The 22,981-nt window shown below is 31.3% G+C and overlaps 3 protein-coding genes across 4 annotated transcripts; all 3 read right to left on the bottom strand.

Moving 5' to 3' along the window:
- Positions 1–106: 106 nt before the first annotated feature.
- Positions 107–4,311, bottom strand: LOC130800841 (uncharacterized). Of its 2 annotated transcripts, none has more exons than XM_057664546.1 (4): positions 3,663–4,311; positions 713–730; positions 422–617; positions 107–347 (listed from the first exon to the last, which is right to left on the bottom strand). In XM_057664546.1, the coding sequence occupies exons 1-3, from the start codon at positions 4,012–4,014 to the stop codon at positions 430–432; spliced, it is 558 nt and encodes a 185-aa protein (XP_057520529.1). In that variant the 5' UTR covers positions 4,015–4,311; the 3' UTR covers positions 107–347; positions 422–429. The 2 variants fall into 2 exon arrangements, with proteins under 2 accessions (XP_057520529.1, XP_057520528.1); XM_057664545.1 differs by having other exon boundaries at positions 430–617; positions 3,663–4,222.
- A 521-nt stretch (positions 4,312–4,832) lies between these two features.
- LOC130800840 (protein SEH1) lies at positions 4,833–9,903 on the bottom strand. Its single transcript, XM_057664544.1, has 8 exons — positions 9,649–9,903; positions 8,455–8,566; positions 7,591–7,691; positions 7,393–7,470; positions 7,052–7,207; positions 5,843–5,955; positions 5,465–5,591; positions 4,833–5,209 (listed from the first exon to the last, which is right to left on the bottom strand). The coding sequence occupies exons 1-8, from the start codon at positions 9,808–9,810 to the stop codon at positions 5,078–5,080; spliced, it is 981 nt and encodes a 326-aa protein (XP_057520527.1). The 5' UTR covers positions 9,811–9,903; the 3' UTR covers positions 4,833–5,077.
- Positions 9,904–16,138: 6,235 nt separating this feature from the next.
- On the bottom strand, positions 16,139–17,452 carry LOC130801318 (uncharacterized). Its single transcript, XM_057665143.1, has one exon. It carries the CDS (start codon positions 17,282–17,284, stop codon positions 16,580–16,582), a length of 705 nt encoding a protein of 234 aa, XP_057521126.1. The 5' UTR covers positions 17,285–17,452; the 3' UTR covers positions 16,139–16,579.
- Positions 17,453–22,981: the final 5,529 nt, after the last annotated feature.

Genomic DNA, 22,981 nt, shown 5'->3' with positions numbered 1-22,981 from the left:
AATGGTAAAATTTTACTTATAACACCTTTACAATTCTGGATGGGTGTCATGGATCATGCTAAATAAACCAAAGACAAAAAAAAGAGAGGGAAAAATAAACATAATGTTTCCGAAAATTCTGTAGATTCAGATAGTAAAACCTTAATAGAAGAATACTGTCCAGGTAACAAAGTAAACATTACCTGAATAAGAAGAGTGTGAACAGATGGTGAGTAATTGCAATAATAGAATTAAAATTTACATTTTGGCGAGAATCCAAAATCATAACAAGATGCTCCATGCAGCTACATATTGACAATAGTGGAATGCGAACAAGTAAGTCGACGCGGCAGTTGCATAAGTTGTACCTGCAAAATGTAAATGTAATATGCTAAATTACTTGAAAAATTCCCGCAATATAAAACGAAACAAGGATACACACCGCAATACCTATGAGGAAGGACTCTCCTCCTTTAAGTTTGAAACTTCATCAGATAGATTCTCTTCGGACATTTTAGATTCCCGTAGAGCGTTTCTCAACCCCAACACGACAAATAAGTTTGACAGAGTGAGCAGAGATTCTGCCCCACCATGCAGCCAGTCAACATTAGATAGTGAAGTTCCGTAGTGTACCTTTGCTACCACATGAAAATTAATGAAATTTAGGCCTCGATCCAAATCGTGTCATTATAAATCAAAAGGATTATCGGTGAATCTTGATGAAGTAACTAACCATAGATTCCAGCAGGGACTGCCAATGAAGAACGCAGAGTAGCACAATCAACAGGGGGCAATCAGTAAACAGATATCAAAAAATAAAAAAGTGCTTAAATATCTGAGAACTCCTTTCTGAAGGCCAATAAAAAGAACATAATAGACCTGAATGTATAATCTCAAAAGAACATAGTAGTTTTTTTGGGTTTTTCAGGATATAGTCAACTCAAATGGCCACATTAAACCCGACTTTCACGAAACTTCTCAGGAGCCTAAATTGTAGAAGAATCTCAAGTAGTTGAGTCACTAATGCTTCCAGGCTCCAGCATTAAGAAGACACAAGAATCTAGATAGAACATTAATTGATCATAGAAAAGGACAAACTTAATAAAGGATCAGTGAAGCATACTAAGTACAAACAAATGATTGATAGAAATTAATGATGATAAACTATGTCTCCCTGTTATAGGATAAACAAGAGAACACACCCAAAAGACTAGCCTAGTAGGTAAGAGAGACAAATTACACATTAGTTGCCCATACAACCAATGTGGGATAGTCTCATCACCATTCCATTATAGTCCCCACTACATTTAAGATTTTTTGTCCATTTAAACACAACGACAATGAGACATAAATCCGTGAACAAGGGCCATCTAATATCCCCACAAGCATTCTCTTAGGTCAGTGAACTAATGAATGTTCAACAGACATTTAAAAGTTTGCTTTTATCCAAATAACAAGCCAAAGTGACCTAATAATCTTTAAGAATGTTGAGTTATGAAGAGTGAAATAGTATAAATGGTTCTTAATGTGATTCACAATATATGGTTTATAAACAATATAGATTGTTGAATCAAACATGTGAGTTGTGAGAAGCAAATACAACCCTACTACCCAAGTGAAGGGGGAGAGAATTCATAATCATGCAAAACTTAGAGAGTTAGGTGTCATCGTAAATATCAAAGCTAAGCAATTGATAAATTCATATCTTTACCATTTATTATCATTTGATCTAAACTCTAAAGTTTGCCAAACGAACTTGTGGATTACCTTAAGTGAACTAGTGTAAGTCTTGTAACTGCCTTTGAGAATTATCGTGTAGTCCAACAGGAAGTCTTGCTGAAGAGGAAGGGAACTTCTCAAGGCTGACCACAGCAGAACCCCTCGAGTACCAGCATTCTTCAATGAACCCTATTATTGCTCTATGAATTTTCGTGGTTCTCGTGTACTGGCCACTGGGTTTGTGACATAGGGGCCTTTCAACATCTTAAAAACATGAGACAATATGAAAGGAGCCTCAAACCTCACTAAACACATCCTACTACTAGACCTACACCATATAAAACATCTTTTTCTTATAAATCATTTGGTATCGTGCACTCTCAAGACTCAAGTATCACCTTGAGTTGAATACAAATTTCGTCTCATCAAGTGCCTTTCGATAGGCGTTAAACAAAGAATTCTCTAGTTTAACTTAAAGAACAACCAACCAAGGACACCCCTTCAAAAAAAGGAATGAAACTCAAGTATCAATCTCCATCGAAATTCAAATGCAAATATTTCCATGTAGATTAACAAGATAGTTCATAAATTATACAACAGAATGAGAAAAATATGTTGAATATTCAAAGGAATAGTCCCATATTCATGTTAAAAAGAGAAAAAATGTGAGTTATGCCCTCAATTAAAATAACAACATAACCAACATGGAAAGCAGGAAGGCAATAGAAATCTTTAAAAGCATAAGTTAGCATTTATCATGAACTTTTTATTCTTCAACAAAACTTAGAGAAGACGAAATATAGAACACTATCACCACTTCTTAAGTACATAGAAGTCAACTAATCCAATGAATAACCGTATTCTACTGCATAAGACACTAGTTCATCGATCTCCTCTTCACCTATGACTCCATCGATATCAATATCAGTGTAATAAATGGCACGATCTGCCCTCCAACTAGGCACATATGCACCAAGTCTCCGAAAGGCACCCTTTAGTTCTTCCTTGTTCAAATGGCCATCACCATTGACGTCATGTTCCTTGAATATTGCCCTTAGCTTTTCTTCATCCAAAGCTTCCTCCTGGAACATAGATTTTGAGGTATTCATGTTCTTTCTGAGCCTAAACTAGATAGATTTCGATACAGAAACTTAAATCACTATATCAATTACCCTGCCAAATGCAAAGTGTTGATAAATAGGAGCACATTATATTTTGTTCACAAGGATCCTACCCATACAATGCCTTAGCTGTCTAAGTGCATAGAAGCTGCCTTGAGCTAGGATTACCACACTTTCTACTAAAGACCACCACAAGGAATTGGATTCCATCTTCATCACACAGAATATGAGCATCTCAGAAGATGGTAAACTTTCCTACACCACTTCTATTATAATCAAAAAATCGATTCCCAATCATCGATAAGTTTCGTGCAGACAGCATATAGTGCTCCCACCTTCAAGCACTTTCTAGAATTTGGCAATCTATCGAAAATCCTAACAAGATAATATAAAATTCTGAGTTTCAAACATTCTTGACAATATTCTTACTCATTGAGAAGTTCCTTAATTTTGAAGTTCACTAAGAACTTATCCTAGCTTCTACTAAACTTACATACACAATATAACGGAAACTAAACAAAGAAAGAATCCAACTTAATAACATATACATATTTGTATTAGTTTGTATTCCATTTGCTTTAGGTTTACTTGCTTGTTTTTAGGACTTAAATTATTGGAAAAAAACTTAAAACAAACAAGGCCTAAAAAGGTATTGTTTAGTTTTGCTTCGCACCCGGCATAATCCCCACAATTGCAGCAATGAAGAGTAACAAACCCACAAAAGTAATCTTAAGTAATCAAATCCTTTTCAAAAATCTAAACCCACAAAAGTAACCTAAAGCAATAAAATACAAATCATGAATTGGTTGAACACAAGCAAAGAAGAGCGAAATGAGAACTTACTAGTTGCACCCACAAAAGCAAGCAAGAAATAGAACCCAAAAACTGTAAGCTTTGGAGCAGATTTAGACTTGGTGATGAAGTATAGAAAACCCAAATAAGGGAAGAGAGAAAAGGCAAAGAGTTGAGAAGCAATACTTTGAGAATCAATGGTGGGTGCCCACGGGTCTACAGGTAATAATCCACACACAATAACTCCCTTTCTTCTATCTCTTGTTTTTGCTACACTGCCATTGTTAATGGAGTTGAATTTGGTAAGGTCTCTTATCTTCAGAAATAAAGATGAAGGAATTGAAGGGAAAATTGAAGTTGGGTTTCGCGTGATATGAACAGAACAAATGTAATTGGAAGCCATTGTTGTCTGATTTGGAAAAACTTGAACAAATGTAACTGGACTTTGAGTTTTATTTTTATTTCCAAAAACTCTCAATAATCAACTTTTATTTTTTGTCCACAAATTTCATCCCTTTTCATTTAGGATTTTTCCCTATGTGTTATTTACTTATTTGTATACAAGTCACTCATAAATGATCCACCTATAGACTAATAGTGTAATACTAGTACTACTATTAATCCATCCTCATGTATTGGAAGTTTCAAACTTGGAAGTAGTGATTCAACTTGATGTTTTACCATTAAGCAATTGGCTCAAGTAAGTAATTCGATTAATAGCCATTTTCAGTATCTATGAAAAAGATTTCTTTTTCTCAATATACCTATAAAAATTTGATATTCTACATCAAATAAAAAAATTTAACAACCATAAATTGACCTTGAACCATCTTAATTGATTAAATACTATATAGACGGACACTCGACACAACAACTTCAGATAACGTATACCAAGCATAAAAGACCCAAACTAAATCAAACAAAATAACCAATTTAAAAACCCTAAATTTAGTACTTCAATTGTACAAATATAATTTTGCATATCACAATAGACCTATATGAACTATTATATTTCAATTATAAACCCACTAAAAATGAAAAGTTATTGGAACTTTAACTATGTCGATGTAATTTTAATATTTCTAAAATTTAATGACATTTTTGTCTAAATTTTAAAAAGTTGATTACGCAATTCTTATAGCTCATTTTGGCGACGAGAGGATCTGATTGGAAAGATATTGTAAAGGGGGTCGTAACAGAGAAGTTGGGACATCCGACGTGCACCAAGTGAACATTCTGATATTCAGTGCGCATTAAAGCACAAACATGAAAAAATTTGATCAACCAAATTTTGATATAATATGAGGCTGAATCTCGGATCATCTAAAGCTCCTGTAACCAGGCGAGTAATCGCTCAAAATTTGTCGACTATAGAAATGTCAACCATACTAAAAAAAAACATCGCCAAATGGTGTCAAATAATATAAATACAAGCAAACTTAGAGTTACATAGCGCTTTTTCAAGATTATGAAGAAGGTTCTAGGATTGCCTGTTCATGCCAGACACCATTTAAATTAGACTGCCAAAGCCTGACCACCCCGTCACTCCCGGTGCTTGCCAATGTCATTCCACTCATGTCCCACTCCATTTGCCAAACCTATCAGTTTATAAATAAGAACCACACGATAATCAGCAGTTTTTTAATGTTTCAAGACGAATCATGAATCACTTCAAGATAAAGTTTAGCCTAGTTATCCCGAGGAAATGGTAACTGTGTTGCATAATTCTTTTAAGTTGTCATTGATCAACTTGAAAGGCCAAGTTCGGCTTAATTTTCCATTTACAGTTGATGATCTGAACAGAAATAGTTTCTTTTAAAGCAACAATATGAAACAAGAAATTAATCACAAACCTCGCCCTGGTGACCTGACAGCAGAGCAATATTCTCCACGGAGAGATGCCCGTCCGCATCAGGGTGCAAACCAACATGCCACATTGATATACCCTTCTGAGTAGCAACAGCTATTATTTCATATGACCTGTCAGAAGAGAAATCCGCAGGACAACAGTCATTCTAAAATGAAATGCTATGGAGCATCTTTTCTCTTTTGCCAAAATAAAAGGTCAATGCAAACAACAAAAATGTATGATCATGAATGTCAATCCTACACACTCATTACTCATTAGATTACGTTGCCTCGATCCAGCAAAGCCTCAAATAACAATCAGCATGTATAATTTTTATTTGATAACAGAATCAAAGATAAAAAGAAAGATAGGAGATAGGCACCTGCCAATATTGGGAGCCCATGCAACAGCATATACTGGATCACCAGTATTTTCGGATAAAGCCAATTCAGCAACAGGAAGCCACCTTTGATGTAGTCGGTCAAATTCCCAGACCTGATATCATCTAACATGAGATTGATTTGATTAAGTTATTCTATTAAGCAGAATAAGACATTAAGACACATTCCACCCTACAACTGAAGCGAGTTCAAATTTTCTGGAATCAGAAAAAGGAATTCATCAGGGTATTGAGAAAGATAACTCGAAAATTAGTAGTCTCCACCGCATAAACGAAAACACAATTTTTAGAAATGAAGAAATAATTACTACAGATAGAATTCTCACGATTTTATCCAACTAGATAATGATTACTCAATAAATCTAGAGAACCTTATGGTATGATTGAGCAAAAGGATATCATTTGGAACATTAGGAACCCATAGGTAAACAAAACCAAGACTTCCAATCTACTTCAATTTCGAACTAATGCATCATCATCACAGACACTGTTGCCATGCCATAGATTACTCTTTGCTTATGGATCCCATAAGAATTAACAAAGTTCATATGAAGTTTCCGTTTACATGTCTTTTATGCAATATGCAAGTCTTTCAGCACCCTGTTCCATCCTACTACCCACTCACACTGCAAAAAATGAAGATGAAGAAAAGGAACAAGCATTTGAAAGAAAATAAAGCTAAATTGTTAACGATGTTCTAAGCAAACATTAGATATATGATTTGAACCACAAGCAGACTGAACATTGCATCCACAAATAATTAAAACATAATCGACACTCACTGTGGATCCCCTATTTCCTTTGTTAGCGGTCACTAGGGTGTCACTTGTATATTTGTAATGTAGATGACCTCACTTTAATCGACCATCGAGCACAGGAGCAATTTACTTATATTACTACTATCCACTGGCAAATACATTTTTAAAATGACAAATGCAGGAGTGTAGTGCTACTTATGTAGTATACATGAACATAAAAACAACATAAATTTATGTGTACCAAAAAAATAATGATATTGATAACTAAGAAGAAAAGAAACACACATAAAAGGCAAAGCTTCCATGCAAGTTGCAGCATATAAGCTAGAACAACACAAAAAAAAAAGGCTATACAAGGGGGCCTGGTATCCTGATACATAAGCCCACGGGCACTGCAGCACCGAGTGCTGGTTAGATTGGAAGAATTGAGTACCTTGGAAGAATTGAGCTGTGGTATATCTGAATTGAAGCCCAAAATAAAGCTCAACTGATGGCTTTCACCTATTTGTGGTATCCATGAAATGGATGCTGATGAGCATGAAACTTTTGCAAATTTAGAAACTGAGTCAATGACATTCTGGAACTCTGCCTGAACATATTAGATACACTTGATTAATCAACAATCAGAACCTCACAGTTGTACCTCAAAGTTGTATATGAGTCTACAATTTTATTTGCATACAACCAGTATCATAGAGACTCACTCATAATTCTTAGCTGAGTAGTCATCATGTTAATGTCATAAGTACATCATATATTCAAGCAGCAAAATACCTGAAGTTGCCAAGTGTTCAGTTCCAAGGGATTCTGGAGCTCATAGACTTTGACATAGCCATCTGAATATGCTGCAACCTACAAGCAAGAAACACATGACAAATTTGAGAATTCAAGGGGTTCACTATGCACCAAAAAGAACAGTCAACCAGTTAAGTATGGAAATGTAAAAGGCCCAGACAGAAAAGTAACACTCACCAACATTAAACAAGATGAAGAGCCTCCAAATTGAATATCTAATACACGTGCACTTGCATTCTTAAACAACGTACAAAGCTTCCACCGAAGAGATTGACCATCTGCATTGAAGGAAGATGCACAAATGTGTTGATTCAAAATAACAGATACTGAAACCTGTTAAAAATTCTGAAATATCCATCACTTTTTAATACAGTAGTATAAACACTAGTTTAACATGTGCAAAATAACATTATAGTCATGATTACTTGTGAAATACAGTAACATACATCATGATGATGAAGGAAAACATTTCAGCTACAAGACTTGCAAGACCAATGTAGTCTTAATCCCAAAAGATTGGGTTGTCTACCTTAATCAATATATCAGTTTCAATGGTTGGACGGTTGCCCACATGGATTCTCTCTTCAGTTTAATTTTATACAATCTCAATTTGTAAATCTAGATCCTTCATATCATTTTCCAATCCTAACCTCCGAGTGATCTTCGGCCTTCCTCGACCTCTTTTTAGTCCCCGGAGCTCGAACTCTATCTTCCTTACCAATACGCTAATACCCTTTCTCATATCTTCTTTTGAATTTTATCCCTCAAGATATGGCCACTCATTTATCAAAACATTCGAATTTTCGCTACTCTCATCTTAGCTGCAAGATTTGCAACAAATACCAAATTTTGCATCTAATTCTAGTACATGTCCTTTTTTACCGAAGATCAATTCAAAAACTTTTGTTGGAGCGCAAGGGTGGAAGCATCAACCAATACATCGAAAAGACTAAAGTGAACTGAAATGTGCACAATTGGTTGATTATATACATCAAAGAGAATTCCTAAGTGAATTGAAATGCAACAATAGCTTTGAGTTACCTTCAGCAACTTCTTCCCACAACGACAGAGTACCATCATCCAAAATGCAAGCAACAGCGTCTCCATACTCTGGTGGCACCCATACAACCTTCAGAATACTACCTTCGTGTACCTAAAATTATAATCTAATACCATGTCAAAATAATAGTAGCGCAATACAACTTCTGAACCTTATTCATTCACCACACAGTTCCTTCCATCATAATTCCATATCCACAAAATATAAAACACATTTACATTTAGATGATCCAATTAGACCACTACACAATTTACGTTCCGGATAATGAGGGGCAACATGAAATAAAATCAATGATTCAACAACTCTGACATAACATCATTTGATTATCTGAGAGTGCGATGATCTGTATCATTATCAAAATAGTGAGTTATCATTGCTAAGTTTAACTTCTACCTCAAAATCTCAAATTAGGGGTTTAAAAAAATCAACTTTAATGTCACTTATTATATGGTACAAGTGAATGGAATGAAAATAAACATGATACTTCAGTTACCAAATAAACATCCAAAAAAGAAACATCCCCGGTATAATATCGTTTTGAAATGTGAAAAATTGACATAATCATTGTCATTGCTACTGACTTAACACTGACATTATAAATTAGGGTTTGGAAAAATCAAATTAAATGTCATTATGAAACTGTACAATTGCACTGCATAAGAATCAAATTCATACATTAATTACCCAATAAATATCCAAAAGAAAGAACAAGCATCCCTGGTAACATCGTTTTGATTATGTGAAAAACAGTGGGAATGAGGGATGATCATTATCATCAATTCAAATAACAACTTATCATTGTCAAAGTTTACATTCTACCACCCAAATCTCAAATTAGTGTTTGAAAAATAAACTTAAATATCATAATTCATCAAATGAGAATCAACTTCAAACTTCAATCAAACAAACATCCGAAAGAAAGAACGTATATCAAAAACATGATTATCATTATCAAAAAAGCGACTTATCATTGTAAGAAATTCACCTTCTACTGCCAAAATCACAAACTAGGGTTTGAAAAATCAACTTAATCGAGTGTGGAATCATACTTCAAATACCAAATAAACAACCGAATGAAGAACAAACATCAAATTAATCATTATCAATTGCGAAAAATTGAAATAACGAATAATAGACATTGAAAAAAATGGATAAATAGACAAAGAGAAACATACCTGAATGGATGAAGACGAAGAGAAGGAAGAAGAGGAAGCAGGGTCAGGAGAATCGAAGATGGAAAGGACGCCATTAATGGTGCCAGCTGCTAATCTTTGGGCACTATAGTTCCAAGCAGTGCAAACTGTTCCACTCTTCAACGTCGCCATATGTTTCTCCATTTTTCTCAGTTCACGCTATCACTTCTCCACGGCTACCAAGCCTTGAGTATCCCACTATGGTTTAGTTTAAGTTCCCGCGCCCTCTTCGTGCCCCGTTGTTCTCTATTTTGCGGAAAATTTAGGGCACACTTTTGAGTTTGGCTTTGTCAGAGTACATAAGATATCCTGGGGCCTCAACCATCAGCTTAAGCTTTTAGTTGAGTTGGTTCCTTGACATGGTATCAGAGCCAACGTGAGAGGTCACGGGTTCGAATCTCAACCACCCCTCATTTAAAGTGGAATATTCAGCGCCTATGCGCATCCACACTTCTAGCCCAATGGGGTCTCGTGTGAGGGGGCGTGTTAGAGTATATAACATATCCTGGGGCCTCAACCATCAGCTTAAGCTTTTGGTTGAGTTGGTTCCTTGACAAGCTTTATTAGGGCTAATAAAGTTACGACTATAAATATGTTTATCATGTCGATTTAGTGGGATAATTTTTATTTATTTATTTATTTTTTAGAAATAGTGGGTTAAAATTAAATTTGAGTCATTAATTAATTCGAGTCCATTTAAATTCAAATTGAGCTTATATTAAATTGGTTTAATATGTGTTATTGTATCTCAATTCAATCTTCGGATAATCAAGTCAAATGATATTAAATTATTATTATTATTATTATTATTATTATTATTATTATTATTATTATTATTATTATTATTTTGTGATAGTTTTATTGTCCTAATTTAAATGTAGAATTAAGAAAAATTTGAGTCATGCTAGTGTTTGGTGAATTTAGTTGGTTGAAACAGCTTATTGATATAAATAAGCTGTTTTTGAACAAGTTGTTTATAGTAGTAGGTTCAAAATTAACTGGTTAAACCAGTTAATAAAATTAGTTAGTCAAATCAACTAATATAATCGACAATCAGCTACCAGCTATCAGCCATTTGCAAAACACCCTCTATATAAAAATTAGATGTGCTTACAAATGAACCTATCTAAATACAGTGGATGAAATTGTTTTGATTAGTTATAATCGATCATGGTTTTTCGATGGTCAAATTAGAAGATAATAAACTAATTGTTCCTTCTTATATAACAGTAAGTACATATTTTTTTCAACGATAAAACTTGTAGTTTTAACTATATTTTTAATTTGACTTGACTAACTTAATAATAATAATAATAAGATTATCTAATTACTCAAAAATAAAATACATAATCTTAAGTACAATTTAGTTCAACACTAATAATTTCATCTATATCATATCAGTTTAATACTATAAAATATTAGCTTGTCTAGGGGTATTAATTACCTTCATCTACCAACTTTATTCAAGAATTCTCTTATCTATATTACATTTTACTTACTTTAATTAATATATATATATATATATATATATATATAAAATCATTATTTCCAAAAGCATATTCAAAAGAATAAAATAAATTTATAAAAAAATTTAATGATCTTAAAGTATGCCACAAAGCATAGTTAGAAAAACCCATAAAATATTTATTAAATCATATTAAGTCCTAAGTAGTATATTGATAACTATCATAAACATAGACCATCGGTTGGCCTTAACATCATTCATTTATGATTTCTCGATGGAAGCATACCCATTTTCTACCTTTTGCGATTCATCAACACTTTTTAGCTACTTTTGTCAATGATTGTTTGATGATCCATCTTCATTTAAAGCTACATTAGCTAAATGCATTAATACCTTCATCTTCTCTCGTAGTATTTTTCCTTCCTCTCCCTGAATCAACTTTTAGCATGTCGAGCAATTTGATCTCTTGAAATCAAACCCTTTTCATTCGGTTTTACTCGCAACGCAACCTTTATATCTTCTGATACTAACACAGAGTTCAACCTTTGCTCAGCAAAAAACGGCCAAGCAATTAAAGGCACACCATGAACTGTACTCTCTAAAGTCGAATTCCATCTACAATGAGTCAAAAACCCGCCTACCGAGTCATGGCTAAGATTTGCACTTGGGTGGGCCCAAGAGGGTACCAAAAAACCTAACCCTTTGGTTCTATCTAAAAACCCTTGAGGCAAATACTCAATTGGGTTATCACTATGATTAACACCAAAATAAGAAGCATTAGCTTTATCATGTGGGGTTTTTACAACCCACAAAAATCTTTGACCATTTAATTCTAGTCCTAATGCTAGCTCAACAAGTCGTCTATACTTGTCTGCTTGTTGTAGGGGTTTACATAAGACAAGGATGCAATGTGAACTGAGTACCTAACCATGGAACTGTATCGTGTCATGTCGGGTAGTCTATACGTGCCTGCTTGTCGTGACTCATGTCAAATTATGTTATTTCAAGTCGTGTCGTGACGATGTGCTTGTATATAACAAAACGAAGTTTAACCACTTAAAATTGCATTGTATATGTTAGATCTCCTATATGTCGTGTCGTTTATCGTGCATGTCTCATGTAAAGTAAAGTTGTGTCATGAACAAAATTGTATTGTGTGATCAATAATGCATTATATGTCCAAAAATGGGACGGGGTGTGAATTGGTGATAATCAATTACTCAAAGATAGGCCAAAATATGATGTTGATGCATTGCCCAACCCTTCCCTCTTTTGGATTATTAGCTGTAAGTTCATCTTTTTAGTTCTTACATGCAATATATATGATATAGATTGCAGGCTGCATGTACTTCCTACTCCGTAGTATACTAATTTTAGTTTTGCTCACTATGTTATCGTCGAGGAATTAAGTCCAACTTTTAGGTGATAGAGTTTAAAACGGAGACGTTCTTAATATGTTTGAGACGTCTAATCGTATAAAGTTTTTGCAAATAAGGGTCTTAAATGTTGAATGACATAATGTACATAAATATTATAAGTTAATTAGGCGGTGAAAGGTTTTAATATGAAACAACAAGTCATTGAAAGCACACAAGCACGATATTTGTGCATGTTACTATAAACAGAGAATGAAATTGTAAATGAAAATAGAAAAAAAAAATACAAGCATTTATTGAGGAGAATTTTTCTAATTCAAAATTAAAATTAGTATGTTTTATGAGTAGGGTTATTTTACTTTGCAGCTATTCTTGTGAAAACTTGTCTTTCAGTGAAACAATGTTAAAATAAAAAATTCATATTTTGACAATTCATATTAATTAAGTTATTTAATCTATATATATGACATGCTTTACAGTGAAACCGAATCAAACATAGAACGATGTTTGTTTATTTTGAGTTAGGACCAATAATTACCCGATCAGGTCCACATGCTGATATTCCACTGTCTCTAACATTGTATGGATGTCTATATGAACAAAGGGCTATCTTAATTTGGGCCTAATAGAATTATTGTTTGAGCGTAAATTAATTTTTAGCCCATACGATTAACGATAGAGAACAGATGATGGCGGGACCATGTACCAACAATGAAACAAAATAAAATTAGAAAGTTCACAAAAATTGTAGATGTGAAACGTGGCAAAGATTATGGATCGGAGGGACTTTTAAAAGACGATAAAATTTCGTATGGATTTAGTATACACTAATATAATGTGCAGCTTTATTATGGTAGTAGACTAAAGAAATAGAGAGCAGGAAGTGTAGGTTATTGAATGGAGATAGTAAAAAAGTGCGATGTTGTGCGACAGCGAAAGCAATGATCGAAAACAATAACAAAAAGAAGTAAAGATTCAAACAAACAATAAAGAAATCACACTGAGAAATTAACGTGGTTCACTATCAATGTGATAGCTACATCCACCGGCACTGAGAATAAACTTTTCACTATAAATTAGGAGATTACAAGATGAACGAGAAACCACAACAATGGATCTCCAAGCTTTTTCTCTCTTAGTTTTCCTCACTTTGTGTTTCATGCATCATACCATAATTCTAATTACAAGAGGGGTTTATATAGTATGTCACTTAATAAAAAGAAATTAGGTTAACAGTTACAAAGAAACCGGCCCAAAAACTAAGTAACCATCAAAAGAACGTGCGAAAACTGAAAACCCGCAAAAAACTGCACAAGTCGCGGCTCGCGTACTAGGTCGCGGCCCGCGACCTACCTGTTTTCCAAAACAGTAGCTTTTCCTTCAGAAACTTGCGACACGCGACCAAACGTACGGCCCGCGACCTGGGCGTCTTCCAATCCAGTAGCTACTCTGCACCCCGCGTAGTACTCCGCACCCTGCGCACTTCGACCCATCTCTTGATTCATCTTAAAACCCGATCTTAGTCTTTGTTCGAGTCACAAAATTCCAACATGTGAGTTAATGAAATAAATAATGATATAATAATTAGATATCATAATGTTTGCTATCAAAGGTCAATTGAAAATAACTTCTTTAACAGCGTTATCACTAATAAGGACAAATTGCATACATCCGTCATTAATTTCTACCTTTAAATGGTAGTCACTTAATAACATTAGTTTAATTAATAGAATGGAGTTATTTTTGTTGTTTAATATGATAAATAAATCTCATGTACACCTTAACAAACGAAAAGTTGGTGCACTTGATGTGGGTATCAACGACTCATAGTTGACAATTGTGAAGTGGACAAGAAGGTTCCTCAACTTTCTTTGTTGACTTATCATTGGATCAAACTAACTCATAAAATGAGTTGGTTTAATCAATTTCTCTAATATACTGTCAAAATTTGTCAAATACTCTTATAGTGAAGAGTGAGAGAATGTTAGATTTAGAGTCAAGTCGTAAGAGTTCTTTTACAGTTGTGCCGATCCATAGAAACTAGATACACATTTTAAAAACCATATCCGATCAAAGATTGATTGTTTGATGACTCAATAATCGTTGTTAGATGTTGATATGATGAAGCTTTTGATATATGGTGAATTGGGGTGGGTATATGATGTTGTGTTGTTGTGAAACTTAAATGACTTGAAATGCTAGACGGTGTTTGAATTTTGCTACTTATAACCATGCTTGACAGAAAAGAGCGGTGTTCGAACAAGTAGACATTAAGCATTGTAGAAAAATAGGAAGTAGAATAAAATAAAGAGATCATTCTAAAATATTATGTTTTAGGAAATTAAGATCTTTTTAATATTTAGAATATTAACGTTATTTTAATTCCTTATTATTTAGGTTTAGGCTAATATTTTATTTTCTTATTTTAATCTTTATTACTTGTATAAATAGAGGTAGTACCTCTTATTATTGTTCAATATAAATCAAATATTCAAAACTCAAATCAGTTTTATTTCCGCATTATGATTTTCTAGAAGCCAAGTTTTTAGAGTTTTCAGCAAAACTTATTAATAGATAAAAAAAGATTCAATGAAGGAGCATCATTAGGTATAGTATGCATTTGTGAATGAAAAAATAAGTATAATAATAGTATATATTAACGCACTTAGTTATTGAAGTTTTAGCCTAGAAATAGAATGAGTTTGTTTCTTAATGCATAGTGTATATTAAAGCCTTGTTTTATCAAATAAAGACCCGGAAAAAACTTGTAAAAAAATTAGAAAGCTATAAGTCTGACTTTTCTCTAGAAATCCTTGTACACATTTGTAAATGAATAAGTGTGTAATGTGTTTTTGTTTTGTTTGATATTTTGTATCATTAACAATCATCAATTTAAAACTATGCCAAATTAAATAAATGTTTAATAGTTTTAAAATGAATTATTTTCAAATTCCAAATATTGTTAATAATCATAAAAATAATTAAATTTTCGATATTGAAGAAAATAGGGTTTTCATATTTAGCAATAATTACTCCATGCTTTCTATATATCATGAATTAAGTACTTCTACAATGTACTAAAGTACTACTACGTTCATAATTTCATTTCATATCATATTTGTAAAATACAACTCATAATAAATTAAATGGACATCTATTATAAGTTGGTATAAATCATTAGCAAATAGCCATGGTGTAACACTAAAGACACAAGGCTCATATATTATTCTTTTGCCCTAATATTAATAAGAATAACAACCAAAATTCAATTTTTCTGGAAAAATATTTAATTTGACTGAAATATGGCAAATCCAATTATGGTAACGTACAATTCACAACCAATTCAATGTCTATACATTAAAACAGTAGGTCCACCATTATCTATACAAAAAAATATAATTATTAATACTATATAGGAGTAATATAATATTTCTCTTTTTTTAATAGCTATATTTTCAATCTTATTATTATTATTTTACGTGCTATTTTAACATTAAATGTACATAATAGTAAACTATAAAAAGTTGATATAATGAATATATAAATTGCAGTAAAATTTCAATTAACTATATTTTTTAATATACATGTGCAAAAAAATGTAAAACAATAATGATATTGTAAATATTTACTATTTTTATTAAAGTGAGATTATCAATTAAAAATTAAACCGAGAATAGTACATTATTACAAACTTTATACATACATTGACCACCCAAATTTTATTAATAGGAATATACCTTTTTTTTAACTTTGAATTTGCACTGTATATATAAATTAAAATATAAGGGTTTCTTTTATTAATATGGTGCAAATTCAAAGTGATAAATAAAGCAAATATTTCAATCAAAATTACATTTATATAATAGGCTAATACTAGCGTAATTAGCCTATGATCATAATTCATATAGTAACACAACAAATTTTAGACATTATTTGTGATTGAAGCTTACGTTAAAATCCTAATCAATCATATAGTTATTGATTTTTAAATCAATAATAACGACACATATAATATTAACATTAACTATAATAAAAATTATAATATTACATATACTCTAATCACTAGGATTAATTAAACACAGTAAATACCGTTAGAAGGTCTGAAACTGAAACGATCCGACATCGTTTTGGTGACCAACGACTTAATCTCAGGAGAAAGTCCAACTTCCGGAACTTCAGGAATAGTTGAAAGCCCATTGGGCTTTTCAAAGACAACAAAATACCTTCCATTCTCTACCCCTTTATCCTTTTCTTGTATAGAATGATCATAATGATCTTGATCATGATCATGATCCAAATACCATGGATCAGGACTGCTACTATCATAATACTCTTGATCATGATCGGTACTCTTAGAAGTATTACTTGACTTATTATGGGCCCTAAATACAGACTTTAGAAGCTTCTGGAATGATCTGGAAAGTTTTGACTTCTTCGACGGTGTTACTGGTGGGGCCCGGTGATCTTCTGATGGAAGCCGTGGCATGGAGAAGGTTCTAGAAGAGTTGATTATAGCTGAGTTAAGCTGTTTTTGGAACGAGTTGAGCTCGAAGGAATCGTAAAGAGAACTCCCACAATCCCATATTGGTTTTTTCTTGTTAAGATTATCATTAGTAATGGTGCTTTTTGTATTGAGATTCTTAATATTTTGTTTTGGATTTATATTCAGACTCAGATTCGGACCCAGACCCAAATCTAGATTTGATTCTGATATGTTTTGTTGATGTATTTTTGGTAAATTTTGTATGGTTTTTTGAGGTTGAGGTTTATGATCCATGTTTGTGGAAAATGAAGAAGTTGAAAGAGAGATGGGAAAGAAAAGGGTTGGTTTGAGAAAGTTAATTAAAAAGATGGGTAAGAACTAAGAAATAAATAGGGTAGGGCTTAAGACTTGTGACTTATCAAGTTATTAAGGTGTTAATAAAGGAAAAGGGTAGCAATATATTGGGCGCTTTCTTGAAATGGGACCAATATTTATAAATGGATTCTATCATGGGGCTATCTAGCTATTTTGTGTACGGTGAAAAGTGTGAAGTTAAAAATAAAATTAACGATTTAATATTTATTTGATTTTAAAATTTAATTAAGTATGATTAAATGGTTGAAAATTTTTTTTACTGAGAAAAGTATAATTCTCGTTATTTACAGGAAAATAAATTATATTATCATTACCTATAAGAAATTCTTCAAAAAAAACATGATGAGAACAAATAATTAAAAGGCTTTTAACTATATTGAAATGAATTCCAATTTCCAACATTTTTAGAGTGTGAGCTTGATATCTATTAATTAATTAATTAATTAATTTATTAAATTCAACTAAAATTAGTTTTTAAAATTGAAAAACAAGACTTTGAGTTGTGTGATACAAATCATGCAATGAGTAGGTTGACTTGATGTCCGCTGTTACCTTTAATCAAGAAACTGGAGGGAAGGGATATTGACGCGTCAGTATTTGCAAGCACTATTTTACTTCCAATTATTCACCATAAGCATCTCTTTATACAATCTATTCAATGTATTTATTTAATTTGTAATATCTCTATTATACATAATTAAAAATTATAAAAAGTTAATATAAATAATTCTTCCATTGAGACGAATTAAATAAGATTTCACTTAACTATATTTTAACTTATACATTAATAATAAAATACAAATTCAAAGTAAAAAATAAATAGTGTAAAAAAAAATTAGATAATTATAGTGAATAAGAAGAAGTATTATTTAAAGGGTGCTTTTAACGTGGCCTTGAAAAAATTCATTAATTTATGAATAGTCTGAATTCTTAGCCTCGATTGTGCTAGACATTACCTCAATGATTTCCATATAATTAAGGTTACTTATTATGAAAAAGATGTGAAAACACGGTAAACACCTTTTCATATCGTCTATATACTTCATATTACATATAGGTGTGAATATGCAATAAATTATTACTTTTTTTGTTACTTAAAATAGAAAATATCATTTGATTTAAATATGTAAGAATTTTTTGAATGAAATAGTGTTTTCTCAAAGGAAGAGGGAATAATCATTAGCAAATTTTTAAAGTTCTGAAAAAAATTGTCAAAATTTTCTGAATATTGTTCGACCCTTTTTTATATTTCAAATTTATAATTATCATTGATTATAGAGGGTAAACTGAGAAAAAAGAGTGATATGTGAAAATCAAATCCAAAACTTTTTCTGAGAAATAGCACTTATTTTATAACTGAGATAAAATTCGATTGTCAACTTGATATAGTCTCATTTTTAAAGTGGTTCTAGACATTTTCAAGAAAGTAAAAATTATGAATATTAAATTTAAACTCACTGTACTTTTATGATTTATATATATAATTTAACAAGCTTCAAGTTAAAATAGAGCTGATCTTTTTAACTATACATTGTTCTCAACAGAAGTTAATTGAAAATAATAGTCAAAGTCAAGGATTGAATTAAACTTTGGAGCTTAATTAATTTTTGCAAGCTGTTCTGATGATGTAGCATGATCATGGGATATGCCCTAATGAGTAGGGCACATATCTAATGTGTGTTTGGTAACCCATATATGATATATAGGCCATATATATTGATATAGCAACCAGCAACCAGCAACTAGCAAGCATCTTGAACAATGTGAGTACAATAATGAAAATAAATCATTATTATTCAAGTACATATATATATGTTCATGTAATTAATTAAAAGCGTTAGTTTATGTAAATGTTTAAGACAAGTCTTAAATAATATAAATATAATTATTTCTAACGGTTTGATTTGATTTCTATATACCAACTAATTTTTATTCAACACAAATTATACTCAAGTTTAAATTATTTATATATATCAAAATGGAACTACTAGCTCGTACAAATCACATGCAGGACAAATTGTCAAAATTGTTGTAATATAAGTCACGAAAGCACGTTCAACATATTAGTGCTTAATTTAAGGAAAGACCTAATAATTTATAATTTTATAATTTATGATAATCAATTCATGATCTATTTAGGTATATTTTACGTATACTACCATGTCCTATTGAGATTGCTCTTCAGAAATAGCACAAAGATTAAAATAGAAAAGTGAGTATATTAGCAAGATATTATAGTAATTAAACATGTCTTAGCTTTTTAAATGTGTGGGATAATTTGATGTTAATGTAGAAAAGAAAATAAATTGTGGACTTAATTAAATATTAAAAGTAGGGTAATATCCTACAATAACAATAGCATGGTCAACTCGGTGAAACAAACTAAAGTATTATATGTGGCAAAATCAGGAGACTGGTATATAATTAACTTCCTCATTCTGAAATATCTATATTACCATTTTTGCCAATATTTTCTAACATATTTTAAATATTACTAACTAATGTAATAAAGTTATAGTTAAGTAAGATCTTGTTTAAATTGTTTAATCGCATAATTTTATAATATTAACTTTTTAATTTTAAATGTGCATAAATCAATGTATAAATAACCAAAAAACATGCGTATTAAATTGCTAAAAAGTCAAATATAGCTAGTAAAACAGAAAAGACGAACCAAGTATATAAATATACTACACAAGAATGACACCTATACAAGGGATTGTCCAATCATATTCCACATGCATCCAAGAATGCTGAAATATCAATAATGCAGGACGTCATTGATGAGCTTACTTGATTAATGAGTATTATTACACTTAGTAAACATCTATTAGTGACATTAAAGTAATTAGATTTGGGACTAATTTAGATGACTAAATTATATTATCATTTCTTTTTGTTCATACTCCTATGTACGTTTTGTTATATAAAATCTGTATGATTACCATAAATGGGAATTAATTACTCTAATTAATTTTAGGGCATAAATCGATTTGATGATAAAATGGACAAAGTCAAATGATAATACTCCCTCTCGTTTTCTATTTGTTCATTTTACTTAGAAGAGATAAATTTAGATATTATTTTTAAGGTATATATTAAAAATAAAATATATTCATGTGTATGGGATTTTGTAAATTTATTTTAATGTAAAATTTTTTAATATATACTTTTAAATTTTTTATGACTCTTGTTAAGAGATATAAATGCATAAAAGCAGCTATAAAAGCGTATATAAAAGATAAAATGGAGAAAATAAAATATAGAGTATCATTTATTGTTTTAATAGCCAGGTTGGTAATTAGATCAAACCAATTAAATTCCTTTGGATCTCTATGTCGGGAGTGAAAAGTTGAATGCAATAAAAGGAATTTGAGCTCCTTTTGAATAGGGTAATTTAGGATTGAATCTACTTGGGGTTGAAAAATTAAAAAAATTTCAACTTTGATGTTCTTTAAAATTTAATTTTTAAAATGGTGTTTATATATAAAATAGTTTTACTAAGCTATATTTTTTTCGTTTGGTAATTCCAAACATGTAAGAGGATAAAACTATTTTGTTAAGCAAATATATTCGTTAAACAAATTAAAAAAATCCCACAAGTCTAACAGAAAGAGTAAAATGTCCAAAAAAAATAATTCTATATACAACCAAAAATCTCAATCAAGTCCAAAAGAAATCAATATAGATGTTTGTCGAAGATAGCGTATCCTTGTGATATGTTGTTAGCATCATCCTTGTGATCTGTTATTAATATTATCCTTGTGATCTATTATAGAAAATCAGGTGAGTTTTTAATGTAAAATATAATACATTTTAGGGATTTGAGAAAATAAATAAATAGACTTGCTTTTTGAATTGAACGCATCATTAAATTCTCGTTGAAGTGCTATGAAACAAAGGTTTAGTATGATTAGGTTCTCTTAAGTAAAAAAACTAAAGTAGCCTATTTGGTAGTGTCCTTTCCCTTTAACCAAGTGGTCTTAATTAGGTTCAAATATGCTAAACTACTTGGTTGTATATTTTTTTTTAAAGGACAATTAAATGATTTATGGAAGTAATTTAATTTTGGTTTAGTTTTTTTTGGAGAGATTTAAGAGGTTTGAAATTTCTCGACCTATCAAATAAATTTAATTAATTTTTTTTCTTAATGAACATTAGTTTAGAAAATAAATTTTGGTAAACCTCAAATTGAAAATTTTTTATTTTCCAATACTACTTAGACAAATCATTCACTTAAATTATGTATTAATTTGAATTATCTAATAAAAATTTTATGATATAATTACTTGAAGTTTTGATGTAACTTTTAGGGTTGTTTAATTTTGAGCAATATTATCGGTCATAAGGCTTTAATGACTATCAGCTTAGTTTTTTGGTTTAGTTTATTTCTTAGTGTGAACGTATTCATGGTTGGTAGGTGGTTGTATCATCGAAAAATTCTACTCAAGAAGGCCGTGAATTCAATCTGAATAGTCCCTCTGAAAGCCGACATTGTTTAAAATGTTTTACTTGGAGAAGTCTGAGCCAGTAGACTCTAGAGAGTTAAGAACCGCCAATCTTCACAGTTGATCGATGTGTTCGTTTGATACAAGAATCCACGCTCATAAATTGCTATCCAACTATTCTAATTGAGAGAGTTAATTAACTTAACTACAATTAATTTAAAATTAGAATAAAAATCGAATATTGTCTCATTTGGAGCAATTACAAAGACAAGGTCTTAAAATCTAATCTCATCAAATCCTCTCTTCAGCCTAAGAGTAAAATGAGAATCGAATTTTGTCTTAATTAGAGCAATTAACATCTTTCTTAGACGAGATTTTCTCAGGCAAGATTTAGGGATCAAATCTCATCAAACCCTCCCCTCAGCCTATTTGTAATAAAAAATAAAATAAAAATTAAGATTAAAATAGATTTGATTAGCATCTATCCATGTGTTGTAGGTAGTTGTAAATGTATTCATGATGGTTAATTAGTTGCAAGATTTCTTTAAGTTAGTTGTGATTTATGAAGTAAAACACTATGATTTTTAAAATAATATTCTTTCGGTATCGGTGGAATCCGTTTAGGATAAATTATCTGTCCGGCAAAGAACCACAAACATGTAAATCAATCGAGAGCTGACTGTCTCAACTCAAAATATCAGAAGGTGACATTTACAACCTCTTCAAAAGGCCAAAGGTTTAGAAAAAACCAAGAAAAAAGAAGAGTGTATTCATGGAGACTCTTTCTTCATCAACTGAGCTACACAGTGCTGGGATTAATATACTAATACTAAAACAATATAATTCTTGAGGCACGTTAAAGATTTAGATGCTTGACATCTTAGTAATAAACACAATAATGCACGTCTAAGTGCCTATATGAGATTAATAGATGGAATTAAGTATTCGTCATAACCATCTAAATATTCCTTCGAGGAACCTTAATAGTAACATATATATAATCTCTCAGTTACTCATTTTAAACGTTATGGTAAATTTTTTAGGACAAATTTAAATAGTAACATGAAAGACATCATTTGATCTTTATTTTTTCCAATTTAAGAATATAATTTATTTAAACGTACCAGTTTATTTTATTATTAAAATTACATTTTTTTTTTTCATTAGA

The sequence above is a fragment of the Amaranthus tricolor genome, chromosome 15, assembly GCF_026212465.1.
Source record: "Amaranthus tricolor cultivar Red isolate AtriRed21 chromosome 15, ASM2621246v1, whole genome shotgun sequence".
Lineage (NCBI taxonomy): Eukaryota > Viridiplantae > Streptophyta > Magnoliopsida > Caryophyllales > Amaranthaceae > Amaranthus > Amaranthus tricolor.
Note: the sequence above shows the minus strand (reverse complement) of the source record. Positions and strands in the feature narration are given on the sequence as shown.

What these genes read in the sequence shown, in the direction of transcription:
- LOC130800841 (XM_057664546.1), bottom strand. Translation starts at nt 4,014, where the DNA reads ATGGCTTCCAATTACATTTGTTCTGTTCATATCACGCGAAACCCAACT.
- LOC130800840 (XM_057664544.1), bottom strand. Translation starts at nt 9,810, where the DNA reads ATGGAGAAACATATGGCGACGTTGAAGAGTGGAACAGTTTGCACTGCT. An exon ending in CTTCATCTTGTTTAATGTTG is followed by an intron (nt 7,471 to 7,590) that starts GTGAGTGTTACT and finishes TCTTGCTTGTAG; the next exon opens with GTTGCAGCATATTCAGATGG. An exon ending in TGAACACTTGGCAACTTCAG is followed by an intron (nt 7,208 to 7,392) that starts GTATTTTGCTGC and finishes TAATATGTTCAG; the next exon opens with GCAGAGTTCCAGAATGTCAT.
- LOC130801318 (XM_057665143.1), bottom strand. Translation starts at nt 17,284, where the DNA reads ATGGATCATAAACCTCAACCTCAAAAAACCATACAAAATTTACCAAAA.